The sequence below is a fragment of the Seriola lalandi genome, unplaced genomic scaffold (genome assembly GCF_002814215.2).
Source record: "Seriola lalandi dorsalis isolate HSWRI2012SDOR001 ecotype SW California unplaced genomic scaffold, Sedor1 jcf7180002054958, whole genome shotgun sequence".
NCBI lineage: Eukaryota > Metazoa > Chordata > Actinopteri > Carangiformes > Carangidae > Seriola > Seriola lalandi.
Window position 1 is genome coordinate 521,518 of NW_019525509.1, and position 16,744 is coordinate 538,261.

The window sequence follows — 16,744 nt, forward strand, 5'->3', positions numbered from 1 at the left end:
GTCACCATTGTTGGATAGCGAGTGTGATTCATTCTGTCATGCTTTTTGCTGATGACGCCTGTGAGAAGCTGAGAGAGACAGAAGACGGGATTTTCTTGCCCATGAGGCTGATGACCTCAGCTGTGACCTCACAAACACACAGATCATTGACCGAGCCACTGGGCCTTTTCCGCTGAGCAGAAGGAACACACACACACACACACACGCACCCACACAGTTTCATACAGCATCATTTTGTACTGCTCCTTGAAAGAGGCCTGTTCTCTCTTTTCTCTTGCAAACAGCCGCTTGTGTTTCCTTCTCGCGTTAAAAACATCTACAGTATATTAATGAGTGACTGCAGACAGTATACATTAAGTAGTTTAATGACCCAAATATGGACCAGATATCTGGCTTGTAATGATTCTGATTCTGATTCTGAGTCTCTTCTCTCTCAGTTCTCTCTCTTCTCTCTCTCTCTGTATCTCTAAGCTGCATGTGAAGGGCATTCGCTGGTGCAGTGAGAGGAAATTCCACAGGAGCAGATTTCTGTGGTGGGTGAAAATGTCGGGGTAGGCAGCGAAGGAGTGGATCTGAGCACAGCCGGGCCTCTTTTTACAGATCTGCATAGGGCCCGGCCTGCATGGCACTCACCAACCATTCACTGTAACAAACGTTTTGACAGTCAGTGATGAGATAAAGCTAAATTCAATCACCATATATGGGAAGTATTGAAAAATATAGAGCACCTTCTTGATCCCAGTACAGAGCACAAGTGCTTCTTAATTACTCTAATGTATAAAAAGGCCACATGAAACATTTTACCCTGAAACATATATAGAATTTGTCATTCCAGTTTACGACCAGGTTGCTGCTATACTTACTGCTCTTTAATCATATGCAGAGCAGTTTTAACAATCTCTTTTAAATTAGGGAGCACACCTTATTTCAGAGGACAAAACTCCTTAATGGTGACGGCGAAAAATTTGACGAAGGATCATGGTAGGAACTGAAATGCCTTTCAAAATGAAAACTGTTATTATAATCCAACTGCCACTTAGCTGTGGCTTTGGATTTTTTCAGGGACTGTAAGTCAGTTGGTGCTCTGTAACACGTAATGCACTGAAACTGTGTTATTAAGGACCATTGGTAGAAGTATTTCTGGTTGTCAAAGAACAGCTGTACGGGGGTTAATGTGCAATTGATTTTAACCATTAAGTCTCAGTTTTGTGACAAAACCCCTCGAGGAGCCTCGCTGACAGAGCTTGTGTGTGAGGAAGCGTCCTCTGACAGAAGCTGATGATAACCGTGCTCAGGGGTCTCCATCCTTATCAGGATTATCAGGTCTCTCTGTAGTCAACAGCTAGAACGGGTTTCCTGCTAATGACGCCAGCAGCATCCGTGCTCCTAGGAAGCACCAAGGGTCACTCTGGGGTAGTGCGAACACAGCAGGTCTTTGTTAGGCTTTTAAGGTACTCCTTGCTGTTTTTCTCCCTGTTGGACACGTGGAGCGAAACCTGCACCGATGCCAACCCCAGACAAGACCCAAGAGTTATCAACGGGCTCCATGCTATTGCTAAAAACAACTAGGCTGTGATGAGAGATTTTCTTTCGTATATTGAGTAGAAATTGTTTTTTGTTTCTGCAGGGAATGGAAAGTGTGTTTGACAACAGTAACATACACCTCCAGGAAAGAGAGTTGGGCCAGATGCTCTTATGCCAGCTGGTCCAACGCACTTTTTGACATGCAGAGCTTATTTAGGCTACTGTGGTAAACTGCAGAACCTTTGTTCAGAGAGAAGAGGGTAAGTGACTGTAGTTGTGAGCGCTCAACATGTCAAACTGGCTGCGTTTTAAAATATTGCCATAAAGTTATAATCCTTAAGATTTCAGTTCTGGTTGTTTTATCAGCAATCTGTGGTTACTGTGGTAACGCTGTGGATGGTGGGCCACTGTGGATTAATACTACAGCAAACACTCCTTGAGTAGCTATTTCAACAGAAGGACAACCGGTATATCTGTTTATAGAGCAGGCAATCAAAACAGTTGGTTACCTTATTAAGTAGTGGAAGGTGTGCAGCCTTTCACCTGAAGCTCTCATCAAACATCTTACAGTGGATGCTCCTTCATATTCTATTACTCACAAAAACTTGTCTTTTCAATGCATTTTTAGTGCTTACTTAGTGACAAATTCAATTGAATTCTTATGACTCCTTCACAATAAAAGCCACCCTGTATTTTGTAATTTGTGTTCCTTTGATATGAAGCAGTGGCAGTAGGAAATCCTGGGTTTGCAACTTAATACAGTTCTGATATGGCTGTAGGCAAGCAAGCACTGAAGACTGAAGCAGATCGTGCAAACAGTAACACTATTACACATGTGCCTCATTTCCTGAGAATCCCTTGTGTGAGTGAAGACAATTTGAACCTAATGGACTGGCGCTCTCCTTCACTAACAATGAAAACTAACCGAAAGTTTTTTTTTAACTTGCCCTCATACCAGCACATTACATGTGCCCTCTGGAGTTTTCTAGTCTAACAAAAGTGTATTTTTGCATTCAGTGTTATTCAAGAACACAGTGTTACTGTATTGCATCTTCCTGTGTACACACAAGACAAACAGGTGCTGCTAATTAAAAAAAAAACAACTTTAAAAAACTGTGTCATAATGCCACAAGAGGTGAAAAACTCTACTGGATCACTTTAGTGGAAGCATAGCTTTTACCCTTGATGGTTGATTGGGACGTTAGTCACAGTTTGGAGATTGTACTTTGTAGCTCTTGGAAGCAAATTTAGTTTAATTATCAGTTTGACAAAATGCCTGCGTGATTCAGTGATTCTCAGTTTCCCTCAAGAGCTGAAGACAAAAGTCAGCACTACATCTTGTTGACCCGTCCGACTCATCTACTGTCATGCTCAGAGAGGCGTAGAGAATGTCCATGTGGTGCTCATACAGTACATGCTACACTGGAGAACAGAGTATCAACATCATGTGATTTTCTACCAGTTTAACCATGTTTCAATACACTACATGGACTCATCCCGTATCTGACATCTGAGTTATAGTTGAAAAACATCATGTTTGGCTACAGTGTCTTCCTTATTTGGCGGTAGCGTCTGCAAGTAAGTTTACGCTATATTGTTTACTGAGTCCAAGATGAATGGGGTTCAGAAATCTTCAAAGCAGATTTTACTTCAATTCCAGGTGAAATGAGAGGTAATGGGAAGAAGGGAGAGCTAATGGAAAGAGCCTGAGACAGAGGTTAACATTTGGTTCACATTGGTGCTCATTAGTATTATCTTAGCTTGGTTGGAAGGTCTTTGATCACTGCTATCACCTCATAGCAGCAGCAGAGTACAGCAAGTTTGGATCAAATGGCTTTGTCCTTGAAATTGCACACACAAACACAAACTGATAAAAACCTGTGCACACACACACACTGTAATGCAGACACAAATATACAGCATTGTATGCCATCATACAGGCACATAGACAATCACTGAGACATGCACAGAGCCAAGTAACAGTGCCATAGAGAAAATAGAGATATTAATGTGTGACCTCCTCATCTATCCCCTTTCATACACACACACACCTAATCATGCAGTGACGTTAACAGAAGCAGAGAGCTTGGCTCCAACCAGGGCAGACCAGGCTGTGTTTGCTTTACTCTGCAGCTGTGTTTAAACACACACACACTTACAGAGAGACACTGAATAATAACTGACGGGGCCTGTGTCTCCAACATGTCAGTGAGGACTTCACTGTGTTGGGCTCTTGTGTCACCACACAGTTAGCGCAATTCTCGGCAAACAGGTCATTATATCAAAATCACAGTCAAACAGAGTTTCAAGTGGCCTGTGGCACTGTGAATATGCCTTTGCCTCTTACTTTCACTGCTCAAGCTTGCCATTAAAAGCATCACACATCCATGAGCAGCCCAAGTGATTTTCATTGGAGGCATTTGTGCTTCGTTTCCTGTCCTTACTGACACAAAACTCTTAGATATTTCAAGCCTTTACCTCTGCATACAAATGGATTTTTACATATAACTTCATTGTGACTAGTGTGTCATTCCTTTGCATATTTCTTACACTTAAATAAGGACAGAACACATTGACATCCCTGTCTTCCAAGAAAATTTCAAGGCCAGATTTTTTCTTAATGAAATTACGTTATTCCATTCTGAGCGACACAAAGACCTTATTGTCAAAGACAGCTGAAATGATCTGTGATGGTGGAGATGTACACTACATACATGTCAGAGTTTGAATCGAAGTCACAATGCTTTTTATTTTCGTCTCTCTTCATATTTTTTCCTGTCATTCTCAATGGTGTAATGAAGAAAGTGCCAAAATTGCCATATACAGTAAACACACAGGAATGAGAACATGGCAAACCACTCCCCAAGCATTTTAGGACGTTGCACCAGGGTTTAAAGGAGTAGCTATCTTATTTGTTTAACATGCAAATTAGTGAGCTTTAAAGGTGCTGGTAGGTGGCATCTCTCATGTTTGCACAGAGCCAGACTAACTGTTAGTCCTGTTTCCTATCTTTATGCAAAGCTAAGATAACCAGCCGGTCACTCCAGCTATATTTTTGGCATCCAGATATTAGAGTGATATCAGTCTGCTCATCTTTCTCTCTGCACAAAAGCGAACCCAAATGTTGAGCACTTCCATTAAGATGCAAAGTGCTACTGCTAATATTGTGACTGGTACATGTCATATTTAAAGTACTGAATATTCAGTATCATGCTAAAAGTACTGAATGTTCAAGTAGTGTGGGATTCAGTAGGGCTGCAGATATCCAAGCATGCACTGTCAGTGTGTGCTCATTCAAGGTATACACAGGAGGCTTTGCTCAAATTATCAGCATTGGAGAAGCCTCCTTTGTGTAGGAATTGCAGACATGGAGTGGGATTGCTGACCTGTCATTCAAACTTGTCATCAATTGCTGACCTGTAATTCCCATAATCGCACTGAAGATAAGAAAATGTTGACAGCAGGTGACCAAATATTTTCTGCCTCTATAATCAAAGTATTACAGAGGAAAATTGGAAAGGTTAAAGGTTCTCACTGATGCAGATGCCCAGTTAAACCAGTGTTTCACATTGAACTCAGTGCACACTGCGAACCATTAGCTGCTTCTCATCACAAAACCTGCTGAAACAAATCAAGGATGTGAAAACAGAGAGTTCCAGGAAGAGGGGTCTTCTCCCATGCTGGTGCTTGGCTTGTCAGCCCTGAAGCAGGCCAGAAGCCTGTGCAGGCACCGGTGTTTATCTGGGACAGGTGCCGTGTTGCTCCAGGACTTGTTGCTGCTCCGCTCTCTGGGCTGAGCCGAGGTGAGCTGGGTGTCACCCTCTCATCTGACATGGACCTGGTGGTGGAATATTGGCATTCAACTGATAAAATCTGTTTTAAATGGAGTCCTTTCTCTTTTTCTGTTAACTTTTCAAGAGTATGTCATTTACTGTGAACTATCCACATACAAATCCAAACATAAAGGACGAAAAGTAAAAGGAAAAAAGAGTTATAGCCTATTTTGGGACACATGCACTCCAAAAGTATAAGTTAGGCATATAATATTTTAATTTACCTGTTTTAGTTTGTTACATCAGTGTATGAAATATAGTAGCGTAATTTAGGGGTCGCGCGATCCATCAGAGCCCTCACGGGGCGTGGTCAGTCTGCTAGTCTTTATGTTAACAGGTGTGCGAGATGTTAGGGTAACTATATTGAGAAGAAGAAGAAGGAAGTGCCGGTGTAATTTCATCAAATCTTTAGCCAGACAATTGACTAGAGTCCTCCTCCTCGGTCAGTGGCAGATGTTTTTCTTACCTTACAATATAATTAAACTCTACCAGGTGGGAACATAGGAATATTTTTTTACTGAGCGGATTTGAAATCGCAAACGCCATGCTATCGGGCTACGTGAAGCGTGTTAAATCCGGTAAGATTAGCATGCCCAGTGGAGTTTACTTATTTTGGGCTATTCACTGTCTGTCACTGTCACTGTGTAAAATTAACAGGAATTATCATCAGCTCAATTGCAAATGTTCTCAAAGTGCTTGGGTGTGATGACCATTGTGTAAAATTTGAATGTCGTTGCCACGCGGTGTGAGTCGGTTTAAACGGGGCCTCCCTCGTACTGTGTTGGCTCTCACTGCGTCTTATCGTCAGCTGCGTTTGTTTCTACACAACTAACACATTGTAAACAATCAAGTTATTCACGTTTGATTTACACCTTGTCAAATCAAGCAGGGCTAAACATTACCTTCCATCTCTGTGAAAATAATTGCAACAAGTCTCTGAAGAAACCTAGACATGATGGGTACATGTACATACAGGTTGAGTAGCTGCACTGCAGTTTGTATTTAGTATCAAACATTTTGTTGCATCCGAAAAGAAATGAAAGTGCCTCAGGCCCTTCGTTCTCCAGTTTGTCGATCATGTTTTGTTTTCTTTTAGTTTAGTATCTGTATAGGCCAAGAGACTCTTCTGTTTCTTGTCTAACCACAAATGTTCTGTGTTTTCCAGCGCTGAAGCGGTCATTTGAGGTGGAGGAGACGGATACATCCACACACCCCTCACCCTTGTCTCGTCGAACCACCAACCCTCTCCGCTCATCCACCTCCTCCACATCCAGCCAGCGGAGCTACGACCTGAGCTCTCGCAACTCCGACTACTCCTCTTCCAGATCTTCCCCCTCCGAGTCCTCTAATCCACGTTCTCCAAAGACCGGAATGAGGCGCATTGAGTTATCAGGGGGTCGTAACCCTGACACAGCTTCTTCCCGCCGCACAGAAATCTCTATTGAGGTCTCCTCCAAGCAAATTGACAACTCACCCAGTGCTGGCATCGCCCGCTTTGGCCTCAAACGACCTGAGGTCAGCCTGAGCAGTCGGAGCTCTGCTCTGGACAGCTCCTCCAACTCCAGCTCCACAAACAGGCGGGCAGAGCTCAGCATGACACGGCCCCATGAGCCCCCTGCCCCTCCCAAGAGGATGGATGCACAGCTGTCCTCTGCCCCAGTTTCTCGGATCCCTGAGCCCCCCCAGAGAAGAGCAGAGCCCCCGTCCCCCATCCTCAGCCCAGCTGAGGGGGCCTCCAGGAGGCCAGAGATGCCTGTTTTCAGACAGCCAGACGGTTTGGTGCCAAACAGTGCAATGGAGAACAACAACCACCTGCCTCCTGCACCTAGCGCTCCCCTGCCTTCCCTAGCAGAGCCCCGGGTGGAGAGGGTGCAGTCGCCCCCAGTCACAGAGGCCCCCACAGCCCGACCAACAGACAGTGAGTACCTGCTCAGTACAGCATGTTTTCTATACTAACTGTTTTATAATGAAGTGAACTTATCAAGGAAGCATTTTAGCCTGTGCCTGTACAGTCTACTTGTTTTTGATTGAAGTGCCACTTGACAGTCTTTGGTAATTTTGCTGTAACCAGTTTCAACATGGCCTATCTTTCTAAATCTAATGACTTGTAACAGTTTGGCAGCAACTATGTTTTGATGAAATCATCTGATCATTGCTTTACCTCATTGCTGCTCACTTCCTTTCCTGTTTTATAACCATTTCATTTTAACCTTATCTTGCAACACACTCACGCTGATGTTGAGCTTTGGTATATGTATGCTCAAACACACTACCTCGATTCAAGTATATTTCTCGTCATTCTAAAACCACAACCTGCGCAAATCTACACACTGAACACTGTCTAATTCATGTTGAGTTTAACTTTCAAACTGGGCTCTGTAATTCAGTATGACACAAATTGGAACCATTTATTGATTTTTATTTTGTATTTATTCGAGATTTCTGTTCCTTTTTATTCCACATAAAAGCAGCTGTGAATTAGCAGTACCACGAGCACAAGCATGAGTTCGTGTGAGCTTGTCAGTCTAAATCTGTGAATGTAGGTCAGGGAGGGTGATGATGAGAATCGCAGGGACGCTCCCAGGACAACAGTTAACATTGAACTCATACAGGCAAGCAGCTGAGTAGCCCAGCTCACTTGAACTTGAATCAACCACTGGATTCAGACTTAAAGTATAGGATAAAATCACTGTGAATTCAGATTGTGTGAGATTGGCAGCTGTACATTTTGTAGAGCTTTATATTTTTTTTATCAACTAATCGGTTACTATTAAGATGCTAGTGATACTGCAAGTTTAGTAACTGCTGGTGTTTTTGACTTCAGTGTTTGTGTGATTTAATTTTCTCTGTTGTTTGCTCAACATATATGACATACAAAGTTATAAATGAAAGCAAAATGATCCTTGTCTGGTCAGTGCAGAGGTGTTTTTTTTTTTACTTTGAGCCACTACTGACTAACATAAGACATGTGGTACATAGATGATGCCAAACTTGAACAGAGCATCAGATGTTTTTCTAGTAACTTGCACAATAAGTATTGGTTTTACTGAGGCGAAACATCAAGAAATGCTCCATAACTGTGGTAAGATACCGCACACCAGTGAGTCATTGTTTTGTTGCTTTAACCTCTCAGGCTGACCAGGTCAAGAGTGGAAGAACAAGACTCCTGATACTCATGTAATCTCGTCATCCCAAAATAAAGCCTTATATGATCTGGAACTTTTTTGCCTCCAGATCTAAAAGGGTGTAATGATGGCACGGTTGGTCGGTCCATCCATCCAGCATGTTGGTTCAGAAACAAGATATGCTGAGATTACTTCTGATCTGACTGAAACTAAATTTAGTGTGAGTTTTTGAGGGTGATTCCTAATGTTTTCTCACCCATGTAATCTCTGGAGCAACACCTCAGTGCATGAAAAGGTATCTCGAAACCTAATTGCTGGGTTTCCATGAAGTACACTACGGATATTCCTCATCCTCAGTGGATGAAAGCTAATATTTGAGGTTAGCCCATGACCTTTCTTTTAGCACCAGCCTCAGGACAAACTTTGCATTTTAGTTGAATTCCTGTGAATACCTAAACTGTGAGTGTTAATTTCATCCTTTACTGCGTTACTGTGGTGTATAATGAATTGCAGCGTCCAGGGTCCATTAGCAGGGTTTAAAGGAATGAGGAGCATCGGTTACAGCACATATGTTCCATTTTCAGTGGCATGCTTTATCTTATCATTTTAATTCACAAGCAGACTTCAATCGAAGTTGTGCTTGGGACTGGTTCTTGTTATGGTGGGAAAAATTGTGATCATTTGTGCCTGGATGTATGCAGAGACACTTTTGCAGGTTATTTGTGCTGTATGCTTCCCTCTCTTATCCGATTAGAACAGCTCATCATTGTGTGTGTGTGTGTGTGTGTGTGTGTGTGTGTAACACTGCTATCTGGAGACAGCTGTGCTCATGGGCTGCTCTCACTGGTGGAGTAGTATCCAGGCGTAGGCGGCTGGGAGGTGATACATTCCAAATCTGGAGGTCATAAAACATTCTACATAAAAATAGAAAGCCTCCAATTTCCACTTTTTATGCTCTGTGTGTGTGTGTGTAATCTTTCTGTGTCTCTCAATACACACTGCACTTCTTTTGCAAACAGCTAAGGATTTAATTTTAGTTCTGCCTTTTTCTAAAGATATTTCTTTTCTGTAGTTTCCTATGCGCCACCACTGGTGAAACAGAAAGCATATATGCATGCAAAATGTCTTGTTACTTGAAGGGAAATAAGCAAGGAAAAGTGAGAGGATTAAGTCTCAACATTTGCCACATTTGGCTCAGATTACCATCTTCCTCCTCAGCCGTGCATGTGGAGGGAGGGAGGGAGGGAAGGAGGGAGGTCGCTCTAGAAAAAATCTTGAGAAGAAACAAGGAGAAGATAGGAGGTGGAGAAAGGAGGGTTAGTGGGCAGAAGGGAAGAGGGAGAAAAGAAGACGGAGAGAGATGTAAAATGTGTGTGAGAGAGTGATTTCCTGTAAAGTCTTTCTACAGGGAGACAACAAAATGAGAAAAGGCCACTTTAACCTCCAGTTATTTGGGAGTAAAGCTAAACCGACAGACCACACTGCTTTGACGACATGCCCAAAACTACAATTTACTTTCCATTTCCTCAACAAGTACACACCGCACGCATTCAAGCATAACTTTTCTTTTTTTTTTAAGTATTTATTTTTGCATAAATATTTTGTATTGTTTAGAAAGGAAAACTGGGAATGTTTTTCAGTTTAATTCTTTGTTGTTTACTTGTGCTGCTGCTTGTGTCAGCACTGTATCCCATGGGACACGGGCAGTGTTTGTTTTCAATGCGTTTCTCTGGCTGTCCCATTAGTTTATTGTTTCAGGGCCTACATGGTATTTAATGGGGATCCATATGAATGTAAATATGTTGCAAAATGGGAGTGTTTGTAGAATACAATGTGAGAACTTGTGGAACAAAAATCTAAACTCGTGTTTAAATTTGGGAGTTGGCTGGATGTGACTGCACTTTACTTTGAAGCCTCAATGTAAGTCTTAGTGTGGTTTGTGTTTATTTACAGTTCACGTGTGTTTTTTTTGTGACTTCAAATTCTGCTTTAATCTGTGTCTGAATATTTTATACAGGTCAAATTTAATATTTATATTTACCTCCATATCGACCTGCCTCTAGGCCTCTGTGTATTTTTGTGTCTGTGCTCATGTGCAGGGGAGAGAGACTGATGAATATACTGATATGCATTAAGCTGGTTGTTTTTGTGCCGTAAAACACAAGGTGCTGCAATGACATGCTCCGTTTCAGTTGATTTGTTGGCTGTAACAGGGAGCAGCTGTATCCAGTCTTGTGGTGCTTCCACAGGATGTGATCTCATGTTTATACACACACACACACACACACACACACACACACACACACACACACACACACACACACACACACACACACGTACGTTCATTCATTCTGTACACAGCTCATCTTAGTTTCCTGTCCATACCTTGACCTTGATTAATTTTGTCTTAGCTGCTGCGATACATACTACAAAGTCAGTTTAATATCTGGTAAAAGGCACTTTATTCTGAGATGCACAAACTGACCTAACAATAAATAAGGATGACTGGGTTTAGCAGTTTGCATCCCTGACTGTGTGATCCACAAACAGTTGAAACTAAAGGGATAGCTGTTTTTTTTACTGAGATAATGTTTTTTTCAGTTATCTTCTGGTGCCAACATTGATGCATGTGAGCTGTGACTTCCTTTATCAGAGGTAAACGCAGCAAGATGAGGGTGTGGCACTTTTCTCTCTCTCACACACACACACACACACACACACACACACACACACAGAGGCCTAGAAACTTCCAACTGCATTAGAACAAATAGGACAGTTGATATGGATTCTTATAAAAATACACGCTCTTCATTTATTTCACTGGGACTATTGTATTGGCACAGGGATCTCTATCAAGAGGTTTGAACCTGGCTCATCTTTAGCTGCAGTGCAGTTCAACATCATCCTAATAGAATACCTTATAGCATTTATTTTGCAGGATTGTGTTAATTGCATAAATGCCAAGACAAAAAAAATCATAATGCATCAAATGAGTTAAAAGAATTGTGGTGGTTAGTTTATCAATCTGTGCCAACTCTGTAACCACTAGAAAAGATGCCATGAGAAAGATCGCCGAAACTACAAAATTTTAAAGTCTGAGTTTAAAGTTTTTGTGATGTGTAATATGATGGCACTTATTCTACTGCCGAGCTCTCCTGTAGCTGAAAGAAAATTGACAGAGCTGAGATTGTCTGGTGTTACATGTGTGCATTATTGAATTTGTAAAATGGTTAAGTGCCTTAGGAGGTACTTGAAAATATGCATTGGTGCAAATTACATCCACTAACTGCCAGGCTACAGCATGAAGTAGAGCGTTCAGCAAAGGACATGTTGGAAGTAGAGCAATGCAACATGATGCAATGTGCTCTGTTTTGTGTCGAATGAGCTTGTGGACTGAGAAACTATTATACACAATTCTTTGGTTGAACTGTGAAGTCTTGCATTGTGAGCTGGCAGGCCAAAAGTGCAGTTAATAATCAGTGATAGTAAAGCATTATTGTGACTGTAACATTATGTGATATGTGCGAAAGAATGCAAAAAGAAGAACTTACGTCATGTAGTCTGAATGTAGATCAGCAACAACTTTACTTATAGATAAATCATAGATTTTGTTTAATTAACCACATAAATGCCAGATAGTCTGGTTCCAGCTTTTTAAAAGTTGTATTTCATTTTAAATTAAACACTTTTTAGTTTAGGACTTGGGATAACTAACTTACTAACTTACTTACTTATATAATTAAATGATCAAAAAGAAAAGAATGAAAAATAATTTTTTGTTGCATCCTTAACTCTTTTTGTGACTTTCATGTACACAAACTGACCCAGTTACCTCAGTTAAACTAAGGCTGGGCCTGGAGGAAGCGTAACGAAATTAAAACCGAATTAACAGATGATGTGTTTTGGTTCAGTGCTCGACCCAGAATGGAGACTGTCACTTCAATGTTGAATAAGTAAATTCATCAATGCCAAAACAAACACAAGAGTCCCTGTATATGTTTGAATGTTTTTATTGTGTAGCAGGAATAAGATGTTTTCTGTAGACTAACAGTAACCTGGACTTCTTGAGGAATTGCTATGAAGAGCTGATCGAAAGTGTCAGCTTTTAGACCTCTTATTTACAAAGCAGTGTGTGTTTGTCATTAACTCTTGGCTCTGGACTCCCATCAGCCTTAGGGAGGGAACTTTTGATTAGTATTCCTTAAAGCTGAATCTTCAACAGTTTGTAATGATGACTCATTATCTTATGATCTGTTTGGTCTTGTGATGGCCTGCTGAGTGCTATCCTAGTTTCAGCACATTAAAACACTACTTGTCTCTTCCACACAAACATAAAGGCCTTTTGATAGGTCTCCTTGGGACTTGGCTAGAAACAAGGATTTGTGCATGTAACAAGGGTTGGAAGTGATCTCTCTGGAAAGTGGGCGTGTTTTGCGTGGAGCACACATGCTATTACAAACACAAACACTCACCTGGGTAAATGTTTCTCAAACTTAAAATAAACACTGACATGGATCTGACACATGAAATGTGGTTTATTAAACACACAATTTTAAACATTACAGAAATAATACTAAACAACAGTGCAGGATTTCCTCAATAGACCATAGATGCTTAGCTTAACTCTTTCATTTTTCCATCGGAGCCATTTACATTCTCTTCATCTCTCAGACACAGGATTTAATTATCAGTGAGTCACTACCATTAGATGTGCTGGAGCATGACATTGTGCTGCATGGATAAAGCCTTGAGCTTTATGACCATGCCAGAGCAGTGCATTATGATATACAAAAAGAGCCATTTAGAGAGCTTTAGAGCTTTTATTAACAAACAGCAATTTTGTAAATAGGTAAAAGCTCCAAATGTCCAGCTGTGTAATCATAAAACTTAAAACTGCCATATTGTTTTTGATCTTGTTTTGTAATTTTTCCAGGCAGGTAAGAGTGATTCAAATGTTGTTTACAGCAAATTTCAGAGTCTGCAGGTTTTCAGTCCATGCAAAGGCTATATCAATTATTAGACTGATGACTTCCTCATCTCTTGGTGAGGAAGATGTGCTGTTTTTAGTCAGATCCTGTAGTCTGAAATTAAGATGACTGGCAGGGCTGCACCAAAACCCTGACAACTCTGAGCACTTCATGACACACTGAGATGGGTGATTTAAGTTACCCACAAAAAAACCCCAATAAGCTTTTTTTGTGAATACATACAGCAAAAACATAGGACAGATGGAGGACAAATGATTACCCCAATTACCAACAAGTAATGAGAGCTGAGGAGCGAGTGGTTGGCACATCACAATGGGACAGTACATTATGTAAAATTACCTCAGAAAACCACCCTGCATAAATACAATATGAATGAGTGTTTGTGTAGCTTATGTTTAATTATAGATACGGGGCTGGTTGCTTGACTTGTATGAACAGGTCGAGCGGGTCTGATTTATCGGTCTATCTCTAGAAGAAAACAAAGCAGAGCACAAATAATTCTTTAACTTTTTTAAAACTCTCATGCTATTTGATTATGGACTGGGTAGACTCTAACTAAGAATAATGAGATCACTGGTTTGAACACTGTTTAATTTTATCAGAAATTATCATGCAAGGATAAATTCAAATTTGTAATGTGGCTGATAATTTACCTTTTTTTAAAAAAAAAAAATAAAAAAAAATACATTTTGTAAAAAAGATTGTCTATAGTGTATCTGTAGTATTCTTCATCACCTCCAGCTTGGGGTGCTTACTTTAACTTCCTCATCCACGAGTATGAATCGTGCTTGGACTCCTGGGGAAATTGCCATACCTGAGTGATATTCATAGACGTCATAACAGGAGCTCTCAACATCAGCGCTAGGTCTGAATTTGGTTGCCCATTGCCACTGCCACCATTCATAGTGACGTGTGGCTTTATCTGCAGAGGTATAGAACCCAACCCAAGACTTGTTAAATTCTGACCTCCACTCACTGAAAGTCTTCCTAACGAATAAGCGAGCACAAGCCTTACCATCTTTTGCAAAGAGTTGGAGTTTTGCATTGTAGCCTGCTATATCGACTGCTTTGGGATTCTTAAACTCAGGTCCTCTGCATATCTCCTCTCCCACCCTTTTCCAGAAGCAGCACTCTATTCTCACCTTATGCAGCCGGACCTGAAGGCCTTCATTCAGGGGTACTGAGGTGTCACAACTACCTGATTCTCTGTTCCCAATGGACTCATAAATCCTGCTGGCTTCCTGGTCCTCATTGTTCTTGAAAAGCACTACCATCACTCCATTATTTAGACGATGTTTAGGAATGTTTCTCCAAACAATCCTGGCTTTTCCATTCCTGCTGGTCGTCACCTCAAGTAGTGCGTCATCCCTCTCATCATGCAGAAGTCTTGCAAAAATCTGTGAAGTGTCGACCTCCATGTGATTTTGTCTGCTTTCTGGGATGTTGACAACAAAATCAGGTTGTAAATTTCTTCTCGATGCACGCTGAGATCTGTTATGTTTGTTAGAGGAGTACTTTTCCTGGATCACAATAAACACCAGCAGTCCAAGACTAGCAAGGTCACCCCATATGTTTCTGATGTCCCGTAAATGGGAATCATCAGCGTTACTTCCAAAGCGTTCTCTGAGCTCTGGCAGTGACTGTTGGTCTTCCCCCACAGAAAACTGCATGATCTCTCTCAAAAGATTGGTAGTGACCTGGTACGTATGGTCTGGATCATACCTTGTCCCCTGATTCTCAGAAGTCTCATAATGCTGTGTGAGGTACACTCTGTCTATTCTCTGCAAAACTTGCCCTCTTGTGTTCTGCTCCATGACTCTGAATATAATCCGGTCCCTGTTTCTTCCCTCATACCCTTCTGGGGGGTAAATGACATAAGATGGAAGTCGCATGGGTGAGTTTTGATGGAGATTGCCAACAGTGTAGTACCGGTATCTCATGTTTCCGTGAGGTAGTGGGTCCAGCAGCCTCTCAAAGTTGCCATAATGATGCGAGCCATAATCTTCATTGTTTGGATCAAAGGTCAAGTATATGACATCGTTATTGTCGATATCAACAATGTTGGCAAACCAGTGGAGCAGCAGGAGACTGTGATTGGGCACAGATTGGCCAAAGCTGATTTTCTTCAAATCATTGATTGAATTGAACTTTTTCACAGCTGACACAGAGGTCAGGGTAAGGAACAGAGCTACACAGCAACTTGTGACTCTTCCTGACATCTTCATCATCCTGTAACAATATTGAATAAGTTACTGGCTGCATTATTCAATCCGTACATGCATTTGTAACAAGGGATGGATCTAATGCTTATTGTCACGATTGATAAATCTGGTTTATAGATCAAAGGTAAAAATGTCAAATCCATAGTTATATGCAAATTTAACAATAATGGTATTTTGACTTGATAAATAACAACCACTTAATGCCATAAACTATTTCATTATACAAATACATAACACAATTCCAAGGAAAGATATTAAACAAAGTAGTTACATGTCTCAAGGCTAAAGGTGGATGTTGTTGGGGCTAGGTGTATCTGTTGTTGAATTTGGAAATGCTACTGCGTGTTCCTCACTTCTATGTGAAAGAGTACACTTATGACACAACAAAGATTTCAGAGAAGACTGGCCAGGTTCAGAGTACTCCAACCAAATAAAGTCAACTGCATTGTGTCTAAGTGTTATTTTCACCTTTTTAGAGAAATCTTTACCAAGCAGAAATAAGGAAGAAAGAGCACTCACCTGCTTTAGTCAGCTGCTGTTGAATGTCTGATCTCTGTGTTTGTGTGAGAGCAGTTTAAACTCCCTGTTGGTTTCCTTTTCCTTGTAAATGAAACTGGGGAAACTAGCATTGCTGGTGGTTACAGGAGTTTTGACACAGCTGTTTAGAAAGATTTATTCTGTGAGTTTTTTTCTTTTCTTTTTTTCCTTTGAGCAGGTTTAGATTTGAAACATGCCTGTGCAGGTCCAGGTTTGACAGTGACTGTGTCCTTTTACTGCAGGGTGAGGAACTACAAGATCTGTAATAGAGGCTGGCTTATTATTAACTAGTATTTGCTTATCACAGATCAGTTTCAAATTACAGAACCTGATTCTTTTATTGCATGCATTTTTCTGTATATTTCTATACTATCCTTTTTTTTTTATTTATTATTTTTTTTATTGTACCTCAGTACATACAGTATGTGTCACAACTCTTGATAATCTAATTTGAGGTTTCATTGCCTAAAAGTAGTGAGATGTTGGGAAATGTATTATTGTCAGTTTTATTTTTT

At 40.9% G+C, this 16,744-nt stretch overlaps 2 protein-coding genes across 6 annotated transcripts in view; one reads left to right on the forward strand and one right to left on the reverse strand.

The window, feature by feature from the left end:
• The window catches only part of LOC111645829 (neuronal-specific septin-3-like), a 73,513-nt gene that overhangs the window by 24,384 nt on the left and 32,385 nt on the right, over window positions 1–16,744 (forward strand). For 4 of the 5 annotated variants that reach the window (XM_023395140.2, XM_087170747.1, XM_023395142.2 and 1 more), the window contains one exon: window positions 6,523–7,275. In XM_023395140.2, the coding sequence (XP_023250908.1) occupies window positions 6,523–7,275 (753 nt within the window). Of the gene's footprint in view, window positions 1–5,886; window positions 5,936–6,522; window positions 7,276–16,744 lie in introns of those variants that run through there. The other variant, XM_087170748.1, reaches the window with a different exon arrangement.
• On the reverse strand, window positions 13,000–16,350 carry LOC111645830 (uncharacterized). The gene is made up of 2 exons (XM_023395145.2): window positions 16,212–16,350; window positions 13,000–15,699 (listed from the first exon to the last, which is right to left on the reverse strand). The coding sequence occupies exon 2, from the start codon at window positions 15,696–15,698 to the stop codon at window positions 14,202–14,204; it is 1,497 nt and encodes a 498-aa protein (XP_023250913.1). The 5' UTR covers window position 15,699; window positions 16,212–16,350; the 3' UTR covers window positions 13,000–14,201.

What these genes read in the sequence shown, in the direction of transcription:
- LOC111645830 (XM_023395145.2), bottom strand. Translation starts at nt 15,698, where the DNA reads ATGATGAAGATGTCAGGAAGAGTCACAAGTTGCTGTGTAGCTCTGTTC.